The sequence below is a fragment of the Hemicordylus capensis genome, chromosome 2 (assembly GCF_027244095.1).
Source record: "Hemicordylus capensis ecotype Gifberg chromosome 2, rHemCap1.1.pri, whole genome shotgun sequence".
NCBI classification, from domain to species: Eukaryota; Metazoa; Chordata; class Lepidosauria; order Squamata; family Cordylidae; genus Hemicordylus; species Hemicordylus capensis.
The window spans coordinates 193052323-193075159 of NC_069658.1; the positions used below are offsets into that span (position 1 = coordinate 193052323).

At 45.3% G+C, this 22837-nt stretch overlaps 1 protein-coding gene across 1 annotated transcript; it reads right to left on the reverse strand.

Annotated features, from left to right (window-relative positions):
• Nucleotides 1-330: 330 nt before the first annotated feature.
• On the reverse strand, nt 331-16990 carry NEUROD4 (neuronal differentiation 4). Its single transcript, XM_053298253.1, has 2 exons — nt 16954-16990; nt 331-1341 (listed from the first exon to the last, which is right to left on the reverse strand). The coding sequence occupies exon 2, from the start codon at nt 1330-1332 to the stop codon at nt 331-333; it is 1002 nt and encodes a 333-aa protein (XP_053154228.1). The 5' UTR covers nt 1333-1341; nt 16954-16990.
• Nucleotides 16991-22837: the final 5847 nt, after the last annotated feature.

Sequence of the window (22837 nt, forward strand, 5' to 3'; positions counted from 1 at the left end):
AACTGGCCCCACTACTTGACAAATGCCTTCGTCCTAAGTGATAAAACAAGGTGGGGTCGGGGGGGGGGAGAGTTGATATGTTCATTAAGATTGGGGACTGGTCTGAAAGCCCTTCAATCAACATAACTAAATATATATATTTAGGCTCAAAGGAATTGGGTATGCTTAGCAGGTTTTTTTCTTTCCAAAGGGCTTCCCATGAAAGTAGGCTCATTTTTAGCTTCATATAGCTCAGAAGCAAGTAAAATTCCTCCTTCCACTGCTACATATATCATAGCATCTCTATAAAGCATTGTATTCTTTAAATCATGGGCATTTTGCCTTCTTGGGTTATTCACTGAATATTGCATTGAGCTGGGCCCCAACTACATGGTGAGGATAGGAGTCATAGGTCATATCAATTGGGATGTCATACCTGGGCATTGCAGTTGAGAAATGAGAAGTGTGGCCATGAGTCCCATGAGTACCACCCAGGCTGACAGATGGGTAGTGGGCCATGAAGCTGTATGATTTTTCCAGGTCTGGAGACCCATCTTGCTTTAGGGAAAAGTTTCCACTGATGCTTAGTGGGGGTGTCAGGGGACCTTCATATGGTGGAGACGTGCAGTCTTGGTGATGGTTGCCAAAGGAAGGATCCACCAGGCTTTTGAAAGTGGGAGGCTTTAGGTGTACAAGGTGTGTCTCCATGCTTCCATACGGTGGACTGGGAAGTCCTGGAGACTGGTAGGTAAAACTGTGGCTGGGCACAGCTGAGTCAGAAACAGGGGCTTTCTCCTCATGTTTCTCCAGGAACAGGGATTGAGGCCCTAGCTGCAGACAGCCAGCAACCAAGTTGCTGGTTGGTTGAGACAAACCTTTACACAGCATCTCCACAAAACCTTTCCCTTCTGGAGTCTCCCCACTTTCCAGCACCTCTGACAAAGCCCATATATAGTTCCTGGCTAGCCTCAGTGTCTCAATCTTGGACAGTTTTTGAGTTTTAGAGTAGCAGGGCATCACCCGCCTGAGGTTATCCAGAGCATCATTGAGCCCGTGCATCCTTGTTCTCTCCCGAGCATTGGCCTTGACCCGGCGGGCTCTGAACCGCTCCAGTCTGGCCTTGGTCATCTTCTTCTTTTTGGGGCCCCTTCTCTTTGGCTTCCCACCATCTTCTTCCTCCTCTTCTTCCTCAATGCTGTCATGCTCTTCATTGAGGCCAGCAAGGATCCCATATGGAGCTTGTCTGCTGTCTTCTTCCTTCATCTCATCTTGGGAGCTCAGTGCTTCCTCTATCCATGGCTGAGAAGATATGAGCTCAGCCATCTCTTTTGATTTGACATAGAGTTTGGCCATCTGCTTACCCTGCAAAACAAGAATCACAAACCCAGATAAATTCAGTGATGCCAATGCCTGAAAGATCTCTTTATGTTTTTCAAATGAAAAGTAATAATAAAAGCCGTTATAGACAAACACTGTGCTGTACTGGCATATTGTATGATCTGATCGCAGCTTCTGCCTACTGTTTTTAGAAATAGGAAGCATTTCTGTGGATGTCTGTAGAATGTCTGGAGCGCTCCATAGAGCAGATCAGGTCTGCACAATTTGCAATACATAAAATAGAAATGTAGCTGGCAAGCCATGTATTATGGTCTGCATGGACTTTATCTATTTAATGAAAGTTTATCCCACTTTTCATTAAAACTTAAAGCCGTATACAAGGAAAACATAAAAAATAAGATCAGAATAAAACAATAAAGATAAAACTAGGAAGCAGCAAGCACCTAAACTTAAATCTGAGATAGTGTGGGGAGATCTTCCTAAGGCAAAATGTCTGTAGATACTTTGAGGGGTAGCCAAAAGTTTCACACTTTTCAGGACACATTTCACATCTCAACATTTTGCAGATTTGAACACTGTATAGAGAAGGGGTTAAAATACAAAAAACAATTGTATTATTTATGTATAATTAATAATAATAATTTCCCATTCTGGAACCCAAGGAGACACCCATGGGGTACCCAGGTGGTCTCTCATCCAAACCAGGCTGACCAGACCCAAAGCTTCTTAGCTTCAGCAAGGCTGCTGTTTCACATGGCTTTAGGCCATGCCTTGAGATCCTGATCTAGTTAAAGTTAGCCATAGTTAAATCCCATTGAAACAAAGAGAACAAGCAATGAACCCAAATCCAATTGCTTTCACTGGGATTCATGGTTAACTTCAGTAGGATTAGAGTTTTTCAGCAATAGGTTTTTAGTTTCTTCACTATTTATTCAATTGGATCTTTAGTCTACTCTTTCTGTTGGTCATTTGGGTCAAGATAGTTGCAAACAACTCAAACATATAAATGTCTCTAAACTACTAAAACATAACAACACTGCATACCATCTATCAAAAAAAAGCTTTGCTAGATTAGATTTCATCTAGTTCAGCATTAGGTTTCCAACTGTTGCTAACCTCTAGATGCTCAGAAGCAGAATGAGACGATGACATCCTTCCCTTGTTCTCTGAATTTTGAGCTCAAATTTCACAATCAAAATCCAATGTTTTGCATTATGTACACATTCAGATGACATATTTGGAAAGCTTTGGTGAATTGAATATTTTTAGTGTTCTTTTCAACTTTGCTTTAGTACTCATTAGAATGCTTTTAGAATCCGTCACTGAACAGCCTTTCAGTTCATATCTAGGGTTCTCATTCCAAGCTCTCTGAAGATACAGGTACAATATCTGTTAGAGATGCTGATTTCTGCCTGCACTTTCATAACCTGAGCTTCTTTTCTGGTAACCTCATTTACCTCTGGTGAATAATGAATGCTCCAGCAGCACGGCGGAAGAACAGCCCAGGCTTCATGATAATCAACTGCTTGTCAGCTTGACTTACTCATTTAATAAAGCTTAATGTGTAAGCAGCTTTGTTGAAAATGTGCTGTCCAACTAATCGGTCAACTGGCCGTCACTTCATCCAATGTGGCAAATCCCACTTTTAATATGCCTGATGGAGCTTGTATAATGGATTAGAGTGATAATTGTTGTGCAAATGGGCAGCGTATCCTACAGGCTCGAAGCAGACCCTAATTATGTCTTAGTAAGTGATTAGAGCAAAACAACCCTAACCTTACCCTGGAACCCATGTGGGCTAGACAGTGGCATACATCTGCTCTCTGACAATGGGGCTTTTCTGCTTTTTGAGGACTAGTGTGGCACAGTTGAGAAACTCTGGCTGGAGAGACCCAGGTTAAAATCCCGACTCAAAATCCAGGGAGCTTCACCCTGGGCCATGAACCTCCACCCTGAGCCAACTGGCATCTCTCCACCTAACCAACTTCACAGGATTGTTGTGAGGTTAAAATGAAGGGAGTAGTGAGAGAGACTTGTTCACTACTCTTCCTTGGAGAATGGGTGGAATAAAGGAAATACTAACAAGTGATGTGGGAACTGAGAAGGATTGTTAGGCATGACTTAAAGTACTGGCTTTGATATATCGATTATAGGGCAACTAATCAGTTTCATTGATGAAACCGATGTGCTAAAAACGTTGTTAAAAATATTAAGTGAAGCCCTGTAGAACAGGCCTGCAATGCATCAGCCCTTTCCGCTAGGAAAATTAGGTCATTCTCATGACCAGTCCAACCAAGGTAGGTTTTGTATTCTATCTAGTCATCTTTTGTGTTTTGTTGTTTGGACGTTTGGGGATCCTGTAGAGTGTATGGGGGTGGGGGTGGAGTCAGAAAGAAAAGGGAGGAAAAGGAGAAAGAGAGGAAAAAATGGAGTGGCTTCTGAATAAAGCCTTAGTTAAACCTGCATAATATTTCTTTGTGTTTAGAAGGGGGGAAATTATAAAAGTAAGGCAGTGCTAGCCTGGGTAGGGCTGGTTCTGAGAACTGCCACGTGACCAGGGAAGAGGCATTGCAGCAGGCTGCCTCTTCACTGCCCACGCAGGGCATTATGGGATGTGGGAGGATTTCCTCCTCCTGATCCCGCCTCGGGTGACCACTGCAGCACCGCTCATGTTGGCACACAAATGGCAGCGTGCTGAAGGAACAATGCTCGTGTGGGGGATGGTAGGTGGGATCCTGTTTTCCTCCCTAGCCCGAGGCCCATGGGTTGTGTGAACGAGCTTAATGACTTTTTGCCTGGGACTGCAAAAATAAGGAGATAGTCAAACACCTGCTAGGCTGTCACAATACATAGGTCTGTAAGTTGTGCTTGGCTCGACAGGGCACCAGTAATGTGGGCCTTATGGACGTGGGTGAAGTGTCATGTGTTTCTTTCGTCCCTATTTCAGGGCTTGGAGTCACCTTCTTTGCCTATGAGATGCATTCCTCAAGGTACTTTCTTCTTGGCCCTTAGAGTGAGGCTGCTTCATTTTGCCAGCCCTTCCAGGGGGTCTGGGGTTATTTCTCTGCTGTCCCTTTACTGCTGTGGTTTTCCTGTAGTGATTTTAATTATTACCATTTTGTTATCATGTGAAATGTTGTCGCCCCACCCCACTTTTCATAATTATTGCTCAATTTTATTTTGGCAAGCTGTCTTGTGCTTAATGGGATAAGGCAGGATTTGACTTTGCTAAAGATGCTGTGATAATGCCCCCCCCCCTTTGTGAATCTGTCTATTTGCCTTCTCCTCCTCACAGCTTTGCCATTTACAGGAATGCTAAGAAGGAGGGGGAAGGATATAGACTGCATTTTGGAACCTGCAACTTTACCCCTCAAAATACTTCTCTTTCACTATGAATTGCTTGGAAGAATATTGCTCCCCCCACCCCTTTATCTATTAATACTTTTCAAAAAATTAATAGTTTATTCAACATTTTCCTCATTTACAGCATATTCAATTCTCCATTATCATTGTATCCCACCCTCTTAGCCACCCCCATTCTCATATTCACAACATCAGCATTGATTACACCAATCTCAGCCCTCATCTCAGACCTATTTGCATGCCTAGTGAACAACATACCTAATATTAAGAATGGAGGTAAAGATTTGCTGTCTCCAGAATGAAAAGATAAAACACTAATGTGGGCATGTCTAGTTGAGCAACAACTAGCATATCAAATGGAACCCTGCTGAGTGACCGTGCAGAACCTGGGGAAGCCAGGACACAGCTAAGGGACATAGAGAGGGTGGGAGGGAGCAGGGTCCGGGGGGGGCAGTGAGGCAAATCTATCTGTAGAATAAAGTTGGGGCTGCCACTCCCCCACCCAACCAGCCAAAGTACAGATTTATGGCCACATTTTCATACCTGGGCATTTCAGTATCTATTGAACGTATGACCCTCAGTTCACTTGCAGACATGACTAAGTGGAGCTTTGAGTTGTGAACTGAGTGCATGATAAGACAATCAAACGAACACTGCATGGATCCACTCAAGCTGTATTATGAAGATGCTAATGTTGGCAAATTGGCCATAATGTAGGGACATGCATCATAATGACCAGCAGCATGGCAGTTGCTACTCACACTGACTTCAGCCTGCGGATGGCATGCATGATGATGGCTGTGTGCAGCTGCTGGTATGCTCGGAACTGAACTTTAGTACTTTCTTTGGAAGAAACAAGATGCACCTGTGGCAGCACACTAAAATCCAAAGCATGCAGGGCACTGCCCACCACATGCCAAGTGAAGGTGCATGCATTTAATATGCATGCACCTCCCCATATACCACCTACAAGTTATTCAGTGCCAGTGGTGGTCTTGAGAACTAGCTCTTGCTCAGACACACACGTGGGTATAGCTAGTTAACATATAATTGGTAGGGGGAGGAATGAAAGGTTATAAGGTATGAGTCATTGCCATGGGGAGCAGGATATAAAAGAGGATGCATTCCAATGGAGATCCGAAGTTCGTGTAGCCTCTGGTCCTCTCCAGTGAACTTGCCCTCTCATGAGAGGGCTAATTCTCGGCCAGCAAGCTGACATGGGGGCATGAGTGTGGGGGGGGGTTTCCTGGACTGCTTTGACTAGGTCTGCCATCTAAAGTAAGGAGGAGAGCTGGTCTGTAAGGAGGAGAGCTGGTCTTGTGGTAGCAAACATGAAGCAGGGACCTTAGCTAAGCAGGGTCCACCCTGGTTGCATATGAAAGGGAGACTAGAAGTGTGAGCACTGTAAGATATTCCCCTTAGGGGATGGAGCTGCTCTGGGAAGAGCAGAAGGTTTCAGGTTCCCTCCCTGGCAGCTCCAAGATAGGGCTGAGAGAGATTCCTGCCTGCAACCTTGGAGAAGCCGCTGCCAGTCTGTGTACACAATACTGATCTAGATGGACCAATGGTCTGACTCAGTATATGGAAGCTTCCTATGTTCCTATAATGTGGCAAACCCATCCCCCATAGTATTGTGGGTGACCCTGGATCTTGGTTGCCAGCTCTCTGACAAGATACCGGGGCTATTCCCACGATCAGGCAAAATCGGGCTAGGGGAACCTAGCCCAATTTTACCTGATCGTGGGAGCCACCGGGCTCGCAGGCAAGCCTAGTGGCTCCCAGGCAGTTAACCCACCTAAGTACTCTTCCCCTAAAATGAGCGCTCTGCTAACCTGGGTTTTTTTAATCGTGAGTAACCATGGCGCTGCTCCGCAGCGCAGCTACTCATGAGGAGACCCTCAGAGGGGAGGTGAAAAGATGCCTCCCAGCTCCAGGGGTCTCACCAGCATGCCCTGTGTGCTCACACAGGGCATGCTGGTGCTCCTCCCAGCCCCCGCCGGCTCCGTCACGGAGCCAGCAATCGTGTGGGTGGCCGATCTGGCCACCCAGGGCTCCCGCGGCGGGCTTCCTATTAGTAAGTCCTGCCCTGCTCGTGTGTGGCTTAGCCCGCTGTCCCTGCTCACTCTCCAAAACCGGGTCTCACTGATTGTGAGACCCGGCTCACTAATTCCCAACCTGTGGTACTACAGAGATGCTGCTGAACTAGAACTCTCACAGTCCCCTGCTAGAAAAAAATGTCGCTGGAGATGATGTCAGTTGTAGTTCAGCAACATCTGGAGGTCCCTTGTATTAGATCCAACAAATGTCAATTGTTGGCAGAGCCTTTGGATGGGGTGGTATGGAAATGGAATGAATGAATGAATGAATGAATGAATGAATGAATGAATGAGGCGGGTCTCACAATCCGTAAGACCCGCTTTTGTTGAAACTGGGGGAGAGCGGGCTAAGCCCGGGGAGACCCCTGGAAACGGGCTCCGCAAACCCGGGCTAAGGGCAGGAGCACTTAGGCTGGTTACCCGCCTAGGAACCACAGGGCTCGCAGCCGAGCCCGGTGGTTCCCACGATCAGGAAAAATTGGGCTAGGCTTTCCTAGCCCAATTTTCCCTGATCATGAGAATAGCCCCAATGTGTTTTAGAATCATCAAGTAAGGCTCTCACTAATGGGACAAGATACGGAAAACTATCCATAATGTAATTGGCTAACACATTGACTTGGAAGAATTAAAGTTAGCAGTGAAATGATCTGGGGCTTATGGCCATGATACCATTTACCAGTCTGTGGTGTAGTGGTGATAGTGGAGTGCTCATTTCAAATATGAACATCTTTTACAGCTCATATTCTTTCTACACTACATTGTCTACACATAAGCCTTTATGTTTCCTTTCTAAGTTACTAGAAAAGTTTCCATCATTATGTCAGGCAGGATGTGTTTGAAGTTGAACTTAAATGAGTTTACTCCCCCAAATTCCCCTGAAAATTCTCTCTTGCAAATGTTGATATTTTCTGCATGATTCTCTTCATGTGTGGTATGTTCTTAACTGACTGCATTGAGTAGATAACATGCAATGGTACATAGTATTGGAAAGCTGACACATTGAGCTGGGTCTCACGATCAGCTCTGTGAGAGAGCTCCGTGACGGAGCCGGTGGGGGCTGGGGAGCTGGGGGCTACTTGGCCCCTGGAAGCTGCAGTATGCCCTGCATGAGTATGCAGGGCATACTGGGGAGACCCCCGGAGCCAAGAAGCGGCTTTTCACCTCCCCTCTGGGGGTCTCCTCATGAGTAAGTGTGGCACAGAGCCACGCCACAGCTACTCACGATCTTGAAAACTGGGTTTGAGGAGCACTCGCTCCACAAACCTGGTTTTAGGGGAGGGGTACTTGAGCGGGTTACCCACTCTAGAACCACCGGGCTCACAGCCGAGCCCGGTGGTTCTCACGATTACAGAAAATCGGGCTAGTGGAGGCTAGCCTGATTTTCATAGCCTCATAATGAGATTTCATATTTGAAGCCTGCCTAAATCAAAATCATCAAGAGATATTAGCAAGTCTAAAGCATTTGGATTCTGAGGTAAAAACAAACACACTCAGTCACAGTGAGATTCAGATTCTGAGTTTGAAATTGCTCATTCAAAAACCGCACAGCAGATATGGACCATTTACCAATTTTGATACTGCTCTGCACAAAGAGACATCTTGCACTAACCCTTTGGGTCTGTGATGGTGACCAGCCCACACAAAATATGGGGTCATGGGGTGTTTTGCCTCATCCTCTGTTCCTAAGTACAATCTATTTTCTTCCATGGGAGAAAGTGAAGAGGTGCATTTGGAGGACAAAACGGAAGTAGTATCCACTGCTTCTGTTAATTGCATACCTCTCAGTGGGGGCAGATTTTGCTTCAGCTGAGGAATATTTGTGGCCATGACCTCCTGAAAAGAGTGCAGGTAATCACACTGGCAGTGGCAGATTCTGCATGCAGGGACACGTTTCTCCACACTGATCTATTCTTCTGTGGACATCACTGATCCCATGAACCTCTCCATGTCTTCCTGTACAACAGAAACAGGAATGTAGTCTCAGCACCACCCATGACAGACTGACACCGTGAGGGGCTTCTGTGTAGAACCCTCCCTGACACTGATCAAGTATTAGGCAGGGTGGAAGAAGGTGGCCCTGAGGATCAATCACAGCTTGGCCTTTCTGATATGAAAGGCTATTAGATGGCCCATTTGGACCACCATGTACCATTCTATCCCAAAATGGATATCACAGAACTGGAAGAGGGTGTAGAACAAGGCAGCAAAAGTGATCAAGGGATTGGAGTGCCTTTCTTACAATGAAAGGCTAAAGCACTGGAGGCTTTGTAATTTAGCAAAAAGATGATTGGTAGGGGGACATGATAGGTGTTAGAGCATGCTCTTTACCTGCTTCTAAGCATCTGTGAAATTACCTCCAATAAATGTTGCTAGCCAGATAAATTGAAATTCCCTCTTGATGTTTGCGATATATACCTCCATATTTGATTCAAATGTTGCTCTGAGTAAAATTCAGTAACAACCTAAGCATTTGTGCAACTTCCCCCGAATATTTTTGCTAATCTTGAAGAAACCATTTTGTCCCTTGAAATTCTAAAGATAATGAGGCTCTCCACACGAGCAGTGTGGAGAGCCGTAAGGGGTTTGGCGAGGAGAGTGGGTCAAGCCCACTCTCCCCACACACGAACAGTCAGCTAGCCTTGGGTGGCCGGATCAGCCACCCACACAATTACCGGCTACGGCATGAAGCTAGTAGGGGTGGCGGGGATTGGGGGCCTCCCAGCCCCCAGAAGTCCCAGAATGCCCTGCACAAATGTGTGGGGTCTTCTGGGGAGCCCCCAACACCAGGAGGCTTGTTGTAGCCTCCCGGTCAAGGATCTCCTTGTGAGCTGCCATGGCACGGAGCTACGCCACAGTGGCACACAGTCAAATAGATTGGATTAGCAGAGCATGCACTCCACTTACCTCATTTAAGGGGAGAGGCATTTAGAAGGGCTTGCTGCCAAGAACCGCACAACTCCCATTGCGGCACATGACCAGCCAAAACCATTCTGGCCGCCCTTAGCCTGTTTTCTACTGGTCGTGGGAACAGCCTCTTTGTTTTCAAGCAATACTAATTCTCCTTGAATTTTACTCTGGTCTGGTTCATACAATCATTCAAATCTAGGTTTAATGTGGGTTACCAACATTAGCATGATTGGGTGAAGCCATGCCAATGTGGGGATCTCAGATTCATCTCAGGCCATAAACCAACTTGGCGTGGGCAGAGGCGCTCTTACCCCTGGACTTCTGGGCCAAGGTCCAGGGCCTCCGCACCTCCTGGGGCCCCCCAAAATCCTCTTTAGTCTGTCCTGGGTGGTGTGGTCACTGCTGTGCCTGGCAGCCGGGCAGCCAAGTGTGACCTATGCTTTAGAGGTGGGTGGGGGAGTGGGGAAATAAATATGTGGGATGGGAATATGTTAAGTTGCATGTTTAAATGTCTCTGCTAATGCATATTTGCATAAATATACCTGTTTTATTTTCTTACATTCTTGTGAGGTGCTGTTTGTGCCCTCAAGAACCCATGTGTAAAAAATACTGCATGTGTCAAGGGGATGATGCTTAACTTACAACCGGGGTGGGGTAAGGTCTCTAAAGGCCTTTAGTGCACCAAAATTACCTAGGTGCACCTCTGGGCATGGGTCAGTAACTCACATTGGGTGGAAAGAGTTCATCACCATTGAGCAGTGATTGAGGGGCATCCTATAGCATTGCCAGTGGGCATTGCAAGGTGGCAGTGGAGACATGAGGGCTGCTAGTTTAGCACTGTATGAATGCATGGCTGTTGATTGGCTAGAAGTGCCCAGTGCACTGACATCATGGCCTATGCTCATGCTACTAGCCAATCAGCTATCACGATGTGCCTGCCTGTACAGTGCTGACCTCTGCCAGAAACCGCATCAGATCCACCACCCCACCCCATAAGCTCTCAGTGGCAGCAGTCTCTTAGTGTATCACTGGGTTGGATGCCACTGTTTGCTCTTTCCCCAGTCCACCTTGAGAACTGACTGAGGCTTTATAGGCTTCTTCTGCCTTCCAGCTCCAATCACTCACTGTCTGCAGCAGAAACAGGGGCTGCTCTTACAATCAGCCAAAACCAGGCTAAGAAAGCCAAGCCCGGTCTTGGCTGATTGTAAGAACCGCCAGGTTCATGCTCGATCCCAGAGACCCTTCGGTCGCAAGCCCACCAAGCAAGCCACCCTCTTAAACAGGGTTCAGGGAACTAGAACTCTCTTAGCTCTGTTTTTTTTTTTTTTAAATCATCTGCCAGCCTCAACAGCTTGCAGCCAGGCCTGGGAGACCGCGGGGCTCCTGGCTGGCATCAGGGGAATCCCCATAATGTACCGCGCACTTGTGTGGTGCATTATGGGAGTTCCAGGGGCCAGGGTGATGTGTCCACCTTTTGAGGCTTCCTCCCTGACCCTTCGAGCCCTTTACCATCTTCTGCTGTGCTGTCAGTTGCCAGGATCAGACCCATCAATGCTTTGTAGCTCTTGCTTCTACCCCAAAAGCTGCCATGATGGCGTGCACGCACACACACACACACCGCCCCTTGCCAAGTTTGAACTGAAATGTGATTATGTGGCTCAAAGGCCCACATTTGAAAGAAAGTTATACCCAAGACTCAGAATAATGGTACTACTGAATTGGGCACTGACAAACCATCCTTGGGATTACTGAGCTGGAGTTTGGACACTGAATTTTAAGCAGACAGTTGAACTGAATCTAACCCAAACCCAAAAACTGGTTCAGAGTGAACTGAACTGAACCCAAAACCTCTTATCTGCCTAGAACCTGAACTGGTTCTGAACCCGAAACTCAAAAGCAGAAATGACTTACTGTTTCATTTTCCTATTTTTTCTCTTATTTGTTTGTTTGTTTGCTTGTTTAACATATTTTTATACCGCCCAAAACTTACGTCTCTTGTTATGTGCATTATGTTTGTTGAACCCTTTTAAAAATTAAAAAATAAACAGTTTTACCAAATAATGCATACTGTTTCTCAAGCTAAATAGTTGTCGTATGCACTTTGCAGAACTGGAATTAAATGTGTAGGAAAAACATGTGACATTATTCTGCATGAATATATATCTAACCAATTCAACAAAACCTGTTCAATATGCCTGAACCAGCTATCGAACCTCTTTTTAAAGCTAGAAGTGAAGTGAAGACAAAATGCCAAAAGTTACTCCAGAAGTAAAAGAGAGAGAAACTACTGAGAAACATGAACCAGAATGAAACCCAAATTGTTAATGCACCAACTCCCTGATTTTAAGATGCTGAAAAGGATAACAGATTCAGGAGAGAGCTGTGAAGATGACAGTCCAGAATGCAAAACAGGTTGGAGAGGCTGAAGGCAAAGGACATGTGCCATAGTTGCGTAAAAGAAAGTGGAAGGAAGACATGTTTTTCAGTATTCAAACATTTCAAAGGATACCTGAATGAAGAGGGAGAACAACTGATCACTGTGTCCTCTGGAGACAGAACAAGGAACAATGGGTTTCATTTTTCAAAGAAAGGATGCAACTTGAGACTGAATATGAAGAATAGCTTCCAAAATCTAAACAGTTTAGCAAGGGACCAAGCTGTCCACACTAGCTGAAGAGAGAGATTTGCAAAACCTTCCTGCAAAATATTGTTGAGTTTGGTGAAATTCCTTCAACTTCCTCAATATTTCTATAGCTACTCCAACTTAAAAAATTTTTAGGTAAACATAAAATGAAATTAGTGGTATATTACAAAGTTTAAAACTTTCTGGAGACATTTCTTTTATCTGTGTCTTTCACCCTGCTTTCAGCTTCCTTTGAAGTCCCTACAAATGTTTATTTTGCCAGGCCAACTAAATCTGAATTTTATTTTATGGAAAATTTGTTGGCAATTCTAGCTATAGAATTATTCTGCCTTGCAGTCTTTCAAGATAAGTCCGGGAATGTATTTGTCAGTGATGCTGTTGGGATTGGGAGAACTTCCTTGGGATGTGCCTTGAAGTAAATGACATATGGAATTCTGTCTGAGGCTATGGACTACTTCTATTTCCCTCATATGCCCAAGCTTTGTGAAGTTATCCATTGAGCAACTTACTTGAGCTGATGTAAAGTTAAATCTCAAGCAGACTCTCCTAACCTGAATTTTAAAGGTATCTTTGACAGGAAGAACAAGTGTCTTAGGGATGGACTGGAATTGTGTAACTGTAATTACACAATTACAAAACTATTCACCAGCATTGAATAATGCTTATGCCCTTATGTACCTTTTCAGGAATTAAAGCAAAAAATGGATACAAAACTAAGTGTTTAGTTGTTAGAGTGGTCCCTGATAGGCTAGGAACACCCATGTGACCAGTACAGAAAGCAGTGTATTACCTTCACTCTAAATGATTTCATTTGCCTTTAATGGCATCAGCACATAGTCAGACCTGATTGACCAAGTAGCATAGTGAAATCATCCCATCCAGTACACAATCCATGACTAGCTAAGAATTTTTTTTTTTAAATAGCATTGAAAAATTAGAGTGGAACAGTGACTGTAAACACACACACACACACACACACACACACACACACGGAACTTGCAGGGATTGCTCTTTTAAATTGCCACTTTCAAGGTGAAATGTGAACCATGAGAACTGTACACACATCTCACCCCAAAATTGTTCACATCTGTACTCAGGACAGAGCAAGAAACAAGGTCCAGGACACGTGCTCAGGTGTTTGCATTAGCCTAGTGGGACTGTTGACTTCTTTTTCTCTGAACAGCAGACTCCCACATGACATATAACAAACTGGTGCTCAAGGTCCCTTCAGTTTCAAGGGAGATTTGCCATGCAGTATAAGGGGCTGCTGTTTGAGAAAGATCCCTTGGTGGTGCAGAGCTAGTTGCATGACTCCTTAGGTCCCAGCCAATGAGTTTAAAATTTACAGGCACACATCTTTACAATGAGCATTAAGAGAAATGTCTAGCTTGTATTTCTAACTTGAAATCTACATATCTGACGTTGCTTGCCATAATCAGCACAGGTTATCTTAGTCCCTTACACCCATGTTCCCCGTTATGAATTCAGGAGGTTTAGGGAAGGAGAAATCAAGGTGTAAAAGAATGTTGTTTGTTGTTTGACATTGAACATTGTTTGACAGTTTGTTTAAAACTATTGCCTCAAAATTCATCTGCGGGGTGAATGAACATTTCTTTAAAACAACTATCCCTCAATGTTCAACCTGAAAAGCAAAAATATAAAAAGCTTCAGGATTCCAGAAGGTGAGGTGAGTTTTTCTTTAAATAAAGCATATAAAGGTAAATTCTGAAATGTTTGCCAAATTTCAGATTTGTGCAAAATTCCATTTCACTTACTGGTAATATTTTTTAAAGTTGCAGTGTCTCCGTCCCCCCCAAAACAACTGCATGCAAAGGATGTTAGATTTCTGTCTTAAGAGAGAAACTATACTAGATTTATTTTCTGGGCTGTTCCATCCTCCCTGCCCAGTTTCCCAAGAGCAGATTCTTCAACAATTGTATCTAAAGCTCTGGGCCATCCTGTACACTGATGACTCATTCAGCATTAGTCTTCCCACCCGAATATAATGGATCTGAACCCCAGTTTCCCAAACCTGCCTTGCCCTACGCACCAGGTTGCATCTTAAAAGACACCTTGTGATGGAGCAAGTCTGTTGGGAGGAAAGAGCTGTAAAAGCACTCTGACTCCAGGCTCCAATCCACTGCTCTTTCTTCCCTTTGCAATGAGATTGAAGGTCTGATGCATCTAATTAATATTCCTAGAGAATTACGAGCTGCCTCTCAATGCACTTGGGGAAGTCTGAGTATAGCAGAGCCAGATGGGACATGGCCAAAGGGCACAGAAAGAGAGATCACATTTCTCTTATTTGAAATGGCTGTGGTGTGGGCTCTCAGCTCTTGGAAACATCTTTTCTCATTTTGATTCATAGAAATATAGGGGAATCCATAGTTTTCCTTTATATTATTATTGCCCCACTCACTCTCCTTTCTAGTTCCCCTTCTGAAGAAACTGTCATATCTAGCTCTCAGAACAGCAGAAGACTTCATTGCAGTTCCCCAAACATCCAAGACTGTCAAGAGGATCAAGGACACATGCTGATTGCTGAACATAGGACACTCCCTTATACTGACTCAGAACGTTGGTCTCATACAATCTCTTCAGACTGGCAGTGGCTCTCCAAGAGCACATACAGAGGTATTCCCTAGCACTGCAGTGTGAGATCCTTTTAGGAAGCAATGCTAGGAACTGATGCTAGGACCTTCTGCATGCAAAGTATATGCTCTACCTCTCTCTCCAACAATTACCAAGGGTGGGGAACAGGTTCAAGTTGTATTAAACTTGTTGGATATCATACCAAGAAACAGTGCCAAAGTCTAAGAACAGTGAGGCACTGGAGCAAGCTGTACATGGAGTGTGTGCAGCACCTGCTACTTATTTATTATTATTTATTTATTTATTACAATTCTAGACCCCCCCTATCCATAGGCTCTGGGCAGTGCACAACAAGTTTAAGGAACACAAAAACAAACACCATTTAAAACACACTGCTTCATATAAAAACAATTTAAAAACAGTTCAGAACCATTTAAAACCAATTAAAAATACTTTAAAACGATTTAAAAACCTTGCCAGGCCAGGCCAAACAAGTCAGTTTTTAGGGCTCTCTTAAAGCCTAAATTACGGATATGTGCCAGGAGTGCATTCCATCCATAGGCCAGGAGCAGCTACAGAGAAGGCCCAGCTCCGAGTTGCCACCAGATGTACTGGTGGTAACTGGAGACGAACCTTTCTATATGACCACAATGTGTGATGGGGATTATACAGAAGAAGGTGCTCTCTAAGGTAGCCCGGACCTAAGCCATTCATGGCTTTAAAGGTAATAACCAGCACTTTGTATTTTAACCGGAAACATATCAGCAGCCAATGGAACTGTTTTAAAACAGGTATATTATGGTCTGTCCGGGTTACCCCGGAGACCAGTCTGGCTGCCGCATTTTGAACTAACTGAAGTTTCTGAACTACATTCAAAGGCAGCCCCACATAAAGTGCATTGCAATAGTCAAGCCTGGAGGTTACCAGCTGATGCACCACTCCTGAGAAGGAAGGCTGAGTAGGTGTCTGTCAGTGATGGATTCTCCAGGGAATCTTGCAGCTGCAACAGCTGGGGCTATAAATTAAAAAATGTAGCCTGTCTTATCCCTGACACTCAAGGTAGATAACTGCATTTCTTTTCCTCGGATATCTTCAAAACAAGTATTTAAGGGAAGTCATCATTACTCCCGCTTTACAGATGAATATCATGAGAGCAGCTTTCTTGAAGCTCACCAAACAGGGCTATGAATCGGGAGAGAGAGCCATATATCACAAGCTGGGGGGAAACCCAACCCTCTGTTACGTGGACCACACTGGCTCTGACTAGAAGCACACAGAAATAATCCCATGGATCAGTTCATTCCGAATATCACCTTATCAGTACTATGCTGGCAAGCATGAATGTAGATTAGAATCTTCTACTCTACATCTGCATCACTTATATAAGGTCATGCCGTTTTATATGAATGGTGCCTTTTGTTCAACAGGCAGTGAAAGACATGAGGAAACCCACCTTCCTTGCATTTTAATCATGCGGCTTATAGTCCATGCAAGCAATGAAGTGAGCTCTTTCACCTGGGATAGCTTGATCACCTCTGACAAGTGGTAAAGTGGGTTTAACTCACATAGATGAAAATGCAAGGCAGCATGTGTGGTAAAGGGGGCTATATGTATCCACCCAAGAAGTGTGCTTAAGGGTATCTAATCTGCACTAAGTGTTTTTAATTATACATCTGGTGGGCTGGAACAGACAGAGCTCAAGAATAATCTAGGGCAGATCCTCAAGATTGATTAATGTGGATTAATTACACTTTAATGAACTTTTAACCCTCTTTTGTACTCACAATCAAGGGGGTTAATAAAGATTGGTTAAAGTCCCACCCACCCCCCTCTTCTCCCACCCCCCCCAAACTTTCAGTGTGTGCATATGGAGTGGAGATTCTAGGGAGCTCAGAACTGAGGTGGTACTATAAATTCTCTAAACTAAAATATTTTTCTGAACCCCATCACTGTCCGAACATGGCATGCCTCTTGGCAATGCTTTAATCCACCCCTTAGCAAGAGGCCCCTCCAACCCACCACACTCACATTTACCGTGGCGAAGGGCAGCCTTGACCACCTTCTCCTTGCTTGGAACAGAAGTCAACAAAAGTTCAGTTAGCTTCGAACATCGTTCCGCCGGCGCCAGGATGTTTCAGCACCAGAGACTGTGGTCAGCTCCCTTCCTTGCTTACGGTAGCGCCGCCTCTCTCCCTTAGGTCTCGGGATGTCTTCGATTCCTTTCCGTTCCCTCTTTCTCCCACTGCACAGGCTGGTGTTGGGAAGAGCACTCTTCGAGGTCCCAGCTGTCGAGCCTGTTCTTCCTCTCCTCTCCACGATTTCGCCCGCTTGGAACCAAATTAGTATCCCTTCTCCGTGGGCTTTTCAGAACCACAAGTTCTCCGGGCAGCTCCTCCTGCTTTGGCGAACTCCTCGGGATCTCGACACTTTTGAAAGCTTTCTGGTGTTGGCGGTTTCTGCTTGGCTGAACCCCGCCGGAGCTCCTCCCACTTGGGAGAGAATCAAAGAAAGAGAAGGCAAGGCAAAAGCAGTCTGTAGTGACACCTCCTGTGCAGAGAAACGCAACTTCCTTTTTCTTTCTTGAGTTCTGCTTGCTTTCTGGACTCTGAAGTTAAGCAGTGCTTCATTTCTGAAGTGAGAAGAGCTGGGGCTTTAGCATTCCGAAAAAGCTCGCCATCTTTAACCTAGAAGCCAAATGCTCTAGGGGAGGCTGTCTTCACTTGGTGTCTGAAAAACACTCTGCACATGTTCAGAGGTCCTCTGATTATTGCAGGTGTTCCAGAGCTAAAAACTAGCATTCAGAACAGGTTCTGGGGCTGAGTCATGGCTCAGATTAAGCACTAATAGGCTCCTCAGAGGCAAAGTGGAATACAAATGTAAAAACAATCAATACATTGATAAATTAAATAAATGAGAGCAGAAGAGGAGCCCTGCTATATCAGACCAAAGGTCAATGTAGTCCAGCATCCCACATCCCACAGTGGCTAGGCATATGCCTTTGAGAAGCCAATAAGCATAGCTAACCTGAAGACAATAACCCTTTCTTGCTGCTGCTCCCCAGCAGCAGAATTCAAAGATATACTGCTTCTGAATCTGGAGGTTCCACTTAGCCAGTATGAAACCTAGCCATTGACAGTGCAATTCCCTTTTAAAGTAATCTAAACTAGTGACCATCATCATCACCACACCACACCTTTTGACAGTTGAGGGTGGCAAGGCTCAGAGGATTTAGTTCTTTAATATTCTGCTTCTTGGGGAACAGTGCTTAGTCTCTAACTAAAGAGGTGCTGGAGCTCTTGGAAGCCTCTGCCCTGGTCATTGTGAGAGCTTAGTTGTGGTTATTCAGTGCTGAGATAAAGACACTCTGCACATGCCCAAAGGTGCTTTACTTTTACCATTATTTCATGTGCAACAAGGCCAAACTCGGCTACGCAAAAATGTGAAACCCTAGTGAGCCTTGGCTCAAATGAACTCCTTCTGGGGAAAAAGGCCTAAGTACAGTTCTGTTATGTATTGCTTAAAGATCAATCTGGTTAGACATAAAAACAAACCAATTGGCTTTATTGTGCTTTATAAGCAGAATAATAAAGAGCTCAATCTAAATAACAGCTTTATTTTCAAAGTGAGGTATGTGATTTATTTTTCTATATAAATCACATTGAGAACTTTTGTTGAATGGCAGTATATAAATATTGGTGGTAGTAGCAGTAGTAGCAGTGATATTTCTTTTTCATTGTCATAGGCTTTGGTGCTGCCTGAAATCTTTTGCACTTGGTACATAACTAACCATTGATCTGCAAAGAGCTCCCTGAATCCCTCTTTTCAGACTGCCATATATTTCAGAAGAACTTCCACCAGAACCTGTACATCTTTTTCTCTTTTCTCCCCTTGCACCTTTGCTTCTTCTTCTACTATCCAGCCTGAGGAAGAGTTCTGTGTGAAGCCCGAAGGCCAGCTCACTATGTTGTGACTCTCAGTGGATGCCAATAAAGGTCACATGATGTGGTTTTGGTTCAGATTTGTTTCTAAAACATTCAGCGTGGCTACCTGCATATTTTATTTTATTTTTAAAAAACATATTCCTGATCATAGGGGTCGTCACTGATTTTACATACACAGCCTGTTTGGTTTACATGTTTGAAAGCCCCCAAAGCTGAATGAGTCAAAGGTTTTACATTTCTGGAGATAGGACATTTATTATAGGAGTGGGGGGACCAACATTGATGAAAGTGAGGCACCATGAGTAGGGAATGAGCCATGAGCCATACAGCAATGTGGGTCCCTCACACACATCTTTAATGTCTATAATAAGAGGTGCTGGAGCTCAGCCTGCCGGAGGTCCCCTTCTCTACTCTCTTGGGCGATAGTTCCTTGAATCCCATGTGGGGGAGGGAGATTGTTCTGACTACTCAGTAGAAAATTGCTACAGTGGATTCCCATTCTGAGCAGAGTGCTGAACTAGAAGACATAAAAGTGCCTTCTGACTCTACATTTCTGGGATTCTAACACCATCTGTGCATGTCCCCATATTCCAGGACCAAGTCCCGTAACTGGAACAGGATTCTAGGGCTAAACCCTGTCTTAAATGAAGACAGAGAGGAGAGCTGGTCTTGTGGTAGCAAGCATGACTTGTCCCCTTGGCTAAGCAGGCTCTGCCCTGGTTGCATTTGAATGGGAGACTAGAAGTGTGAGCACTGTAAGATATTCCCCTCAGGGGATTGAGCTGCTCTGGGAAGAACAGAAGGTTTCAAGTTCCCTCCCTGGCTTCTCCAAGATAGGGCTGAGAGAGATTCCTGTCCAAAACCTTGGAGAAGCCACTGCCAGTCTGTGTAGACAATACTGAGATAGATAGACCAATGGTCAGTATATGGCAGCTTCCTATGTTCCTATGTCCCTAAGATGTTCAAAGTGATCGTCATCAAGTGATCATTATGGGATGAGATGATATTCAGTTCCTGTAACTTTCATTACAAGGCAGGATCTACTGCAATTTCAATCCCATTACAAATTACCCCATGTACTTTACACTTTTCTTTTTTTAAGGTCAATGTTTTGTATATTTTATACGAAACAAGGACATCAGCAGATATAATGGCATAATATATTGGGTACCTACTGAGCAGGACAGTGATGTCCCACCTGTTTAGTACTGGAAATCTTGCATCTGGCATCTTTATCAGGAATTATCCATGTGCTTCTCATGTTTTTGACCTAGCCACAAGGTCTAGCAGCTTGTTTTTCCAAAGTGGAGGCTGAGGCTGGAAGTACAAATTAGGGTAGGGCTGAACAGCTTTGGCCCACCCCAGCAGTTGATGGACTACAACTCCCATAATCCCTGACTATTGGCTACTGCGCAGGGGCGTAACTACTATTAGGCAAGGGGAGTTGGCTGCCTGGGGGCCCCCACACCTCGAGCCCCCCCCCGAGGCAAGTCACATGTGAAGTGTGTGTGTGTGTCAGCGAGGGGCTCATTTTAAAATTTTGTCTCTGGGCCCACTCCAGCCTTGTTATGCCCCTGCTACTGCAGTTAGGAATGATGGAAGCTACAATCCAAAAACAGTAGGAGAACCGAAGTTGTGCAGTCCTGTATTATGGGTAATGTGTGGTTGCTGCTGAAAACAAAAACATGCATCCCTTTGTTCTCTTCCCTGTTAATATTTAGTAAGACAAATGCATGGCATTATATAATCACATTGCTGGTCCCCCTGTCCCTGAAATCTGTCTATCTATCTATCTATCTATCTATCTATCTATCTATCTATCTATATCTCACTCTTCCTCTGAGGAGCCCAAAGTGGTGTATATGGTTTTTAAATGTTTGCCCTCATAACAACCCTGTGGGGTAGCTTAGGCTGAGAGAGAATTGACTGACCCAGAGTCACCCATTGAGCTTCATGGCTGAACGGGGATTTGAACTCGGGTCTCCACAGTCCTAGTCCAGAAGGATTCAAGGAAACCACTACAGAGGGAGAGCAACTGGCCCTATCCATCCCCAGCACAGCATCCCTCCAGTGATTGTTACTGGTGTCCTGTCCATCATGTTTCTTTTTAGAAAGTGAGCCCTTTGGGGGCAGGGAGACATTTTATTTTATTTATTTATATCTATGTAGATGAGGCAAGGTGAGGCAGTCACCTTGAGTGGCAGATTATTGGAGCCAATAGACTCCCCACCACTGCCATTGGACCAACTCTCTGGGACCAAAATGACGCTGGCAAGCTTTGCACAGAGCACCTCTCCCACACCCACTTGCAAAGCTTGCAAGAAACAGCAGGGCGCTTTCCAGATGACCTGCTACAACTGTGGTAAAATGCTTCGGCTTGGCAGGATCGAATGGAAACCGATCCCCAGAATCTACAATGGGGAAACTCTTCCACAACAGGAAAATACAGCTACTTTTTTGCAATGGACACACAACGTTATAGCACTAAATCGCAGCGATAAAATCCGAAACAAGGCATCTGAAACGTGAACGACACCCTGCTGATAGCATAGGGGCCGCGGTGTCACAACACAGGAAGTATGGGAGCACACTTAGCAGATAGGTTGTGACACTGGTGTAGGAGTTAATCTGGAAAGCACCCAGGAGAGCAGAGGAAGCTGTTGGCCAACTTCCCTCCTCTCTTCCCCCTGCACCACTTTCAAAGTTTGCAAGGATCTATTTTGAAGGCCCCACCAGGGTCAAAGGGCAAGGGAGCATTTGGCACCTCGTGTTAGACACTGCAATACCTTGGGCCATCCCTTCATATGCCAGTCATCACTCAGAACATCTGCCCTGAGATTTCCAGGGTGATGGATTCTGTACCCTCTACTAAGTTCTCTCTCTGTGTGAGAGAGTGTGTGAGCGCGTGCATGGGACTGCAGAATGTCCACAGCAGGGCTGATCACAGCGGGCCAGAGACAAGAACAAACACTGCACACAGAGGACACCACTTGAGATCACTCAGGTAAGTGAGACAAACCATAAACCACACATTTTTTTAAAAAAAAAACCCTGTCTGATATGAGCATGAATTCCACTTTGTCATGACTGTCTCAGCTGACAGCAGAAAGGTGGGTAGCGGGTGGCATGTAATTGCCATTAACCCCACTGCTGCTGCCGCCATTAGGAGCTTCCGTCAGATCGCGCCAGCCTCCCCACTGTGTGTAATTACTGGTTTGGGGCTCTTCACGGTAGGCGCCCACTTCTCCCGCCACATGCCAGCACCAGGCGCACACACTCCGTCGTCTCACACAGCCTTGCCCTTGCGAGCCTGGGATTACCAGGAATACTAATTAATTCATTAGCCGGTGGATGGCTGATGTCCCGTCTCCAGACTGGGGTGCTCAGCAGGGAGCGAGGAGAAGAGATTGCCGCCCATCAATCTGTCTGTTGCGGCACTCGCTGGCCCACTCCTCAGCAGATGGTCCCAACAGGTTCAGGCTGCGGCCTCCATTTGGCCAGCCACAAAAGCGGGAGAGGGACTGGCCAATGAGAAGATGCTGGCAGTTGGGGTTGGGGGATGGGGGGGGACTGAACACAAATATCCCTGTGCTTCCCCCACCCTCCGGCATGCCCTCCCCCATCATCCACCCCCTCCAAAGCAGCCAGCATTTGAGATTGCAGAATGAGCAGCCTCCTGCCCAGTGACCTGCTGCCGCATACCACGCCTGTGTGTGAGTGACCCCCGGTGAACCGAGCAGGGAGATGTCAGCCTATTGTCTTCCTTTCAAAGCGGACTGGGAGAAGTCCACGTGCCACGGACTAATCCTATTGTCCAGAGGCCCCACATCTGTCAGAGTTAAGGGGGACTCACTCCCCCTCCCCCCTCTCTCCAGGGAGCTCTCCGTCAAGATGTTCCCTTTTCTGCTCAGCTCTGTTTCATGTGCTGGAGGCTTTCCTAGGAGCTGATCTGAATGTTATATGTACAAACAGAAATG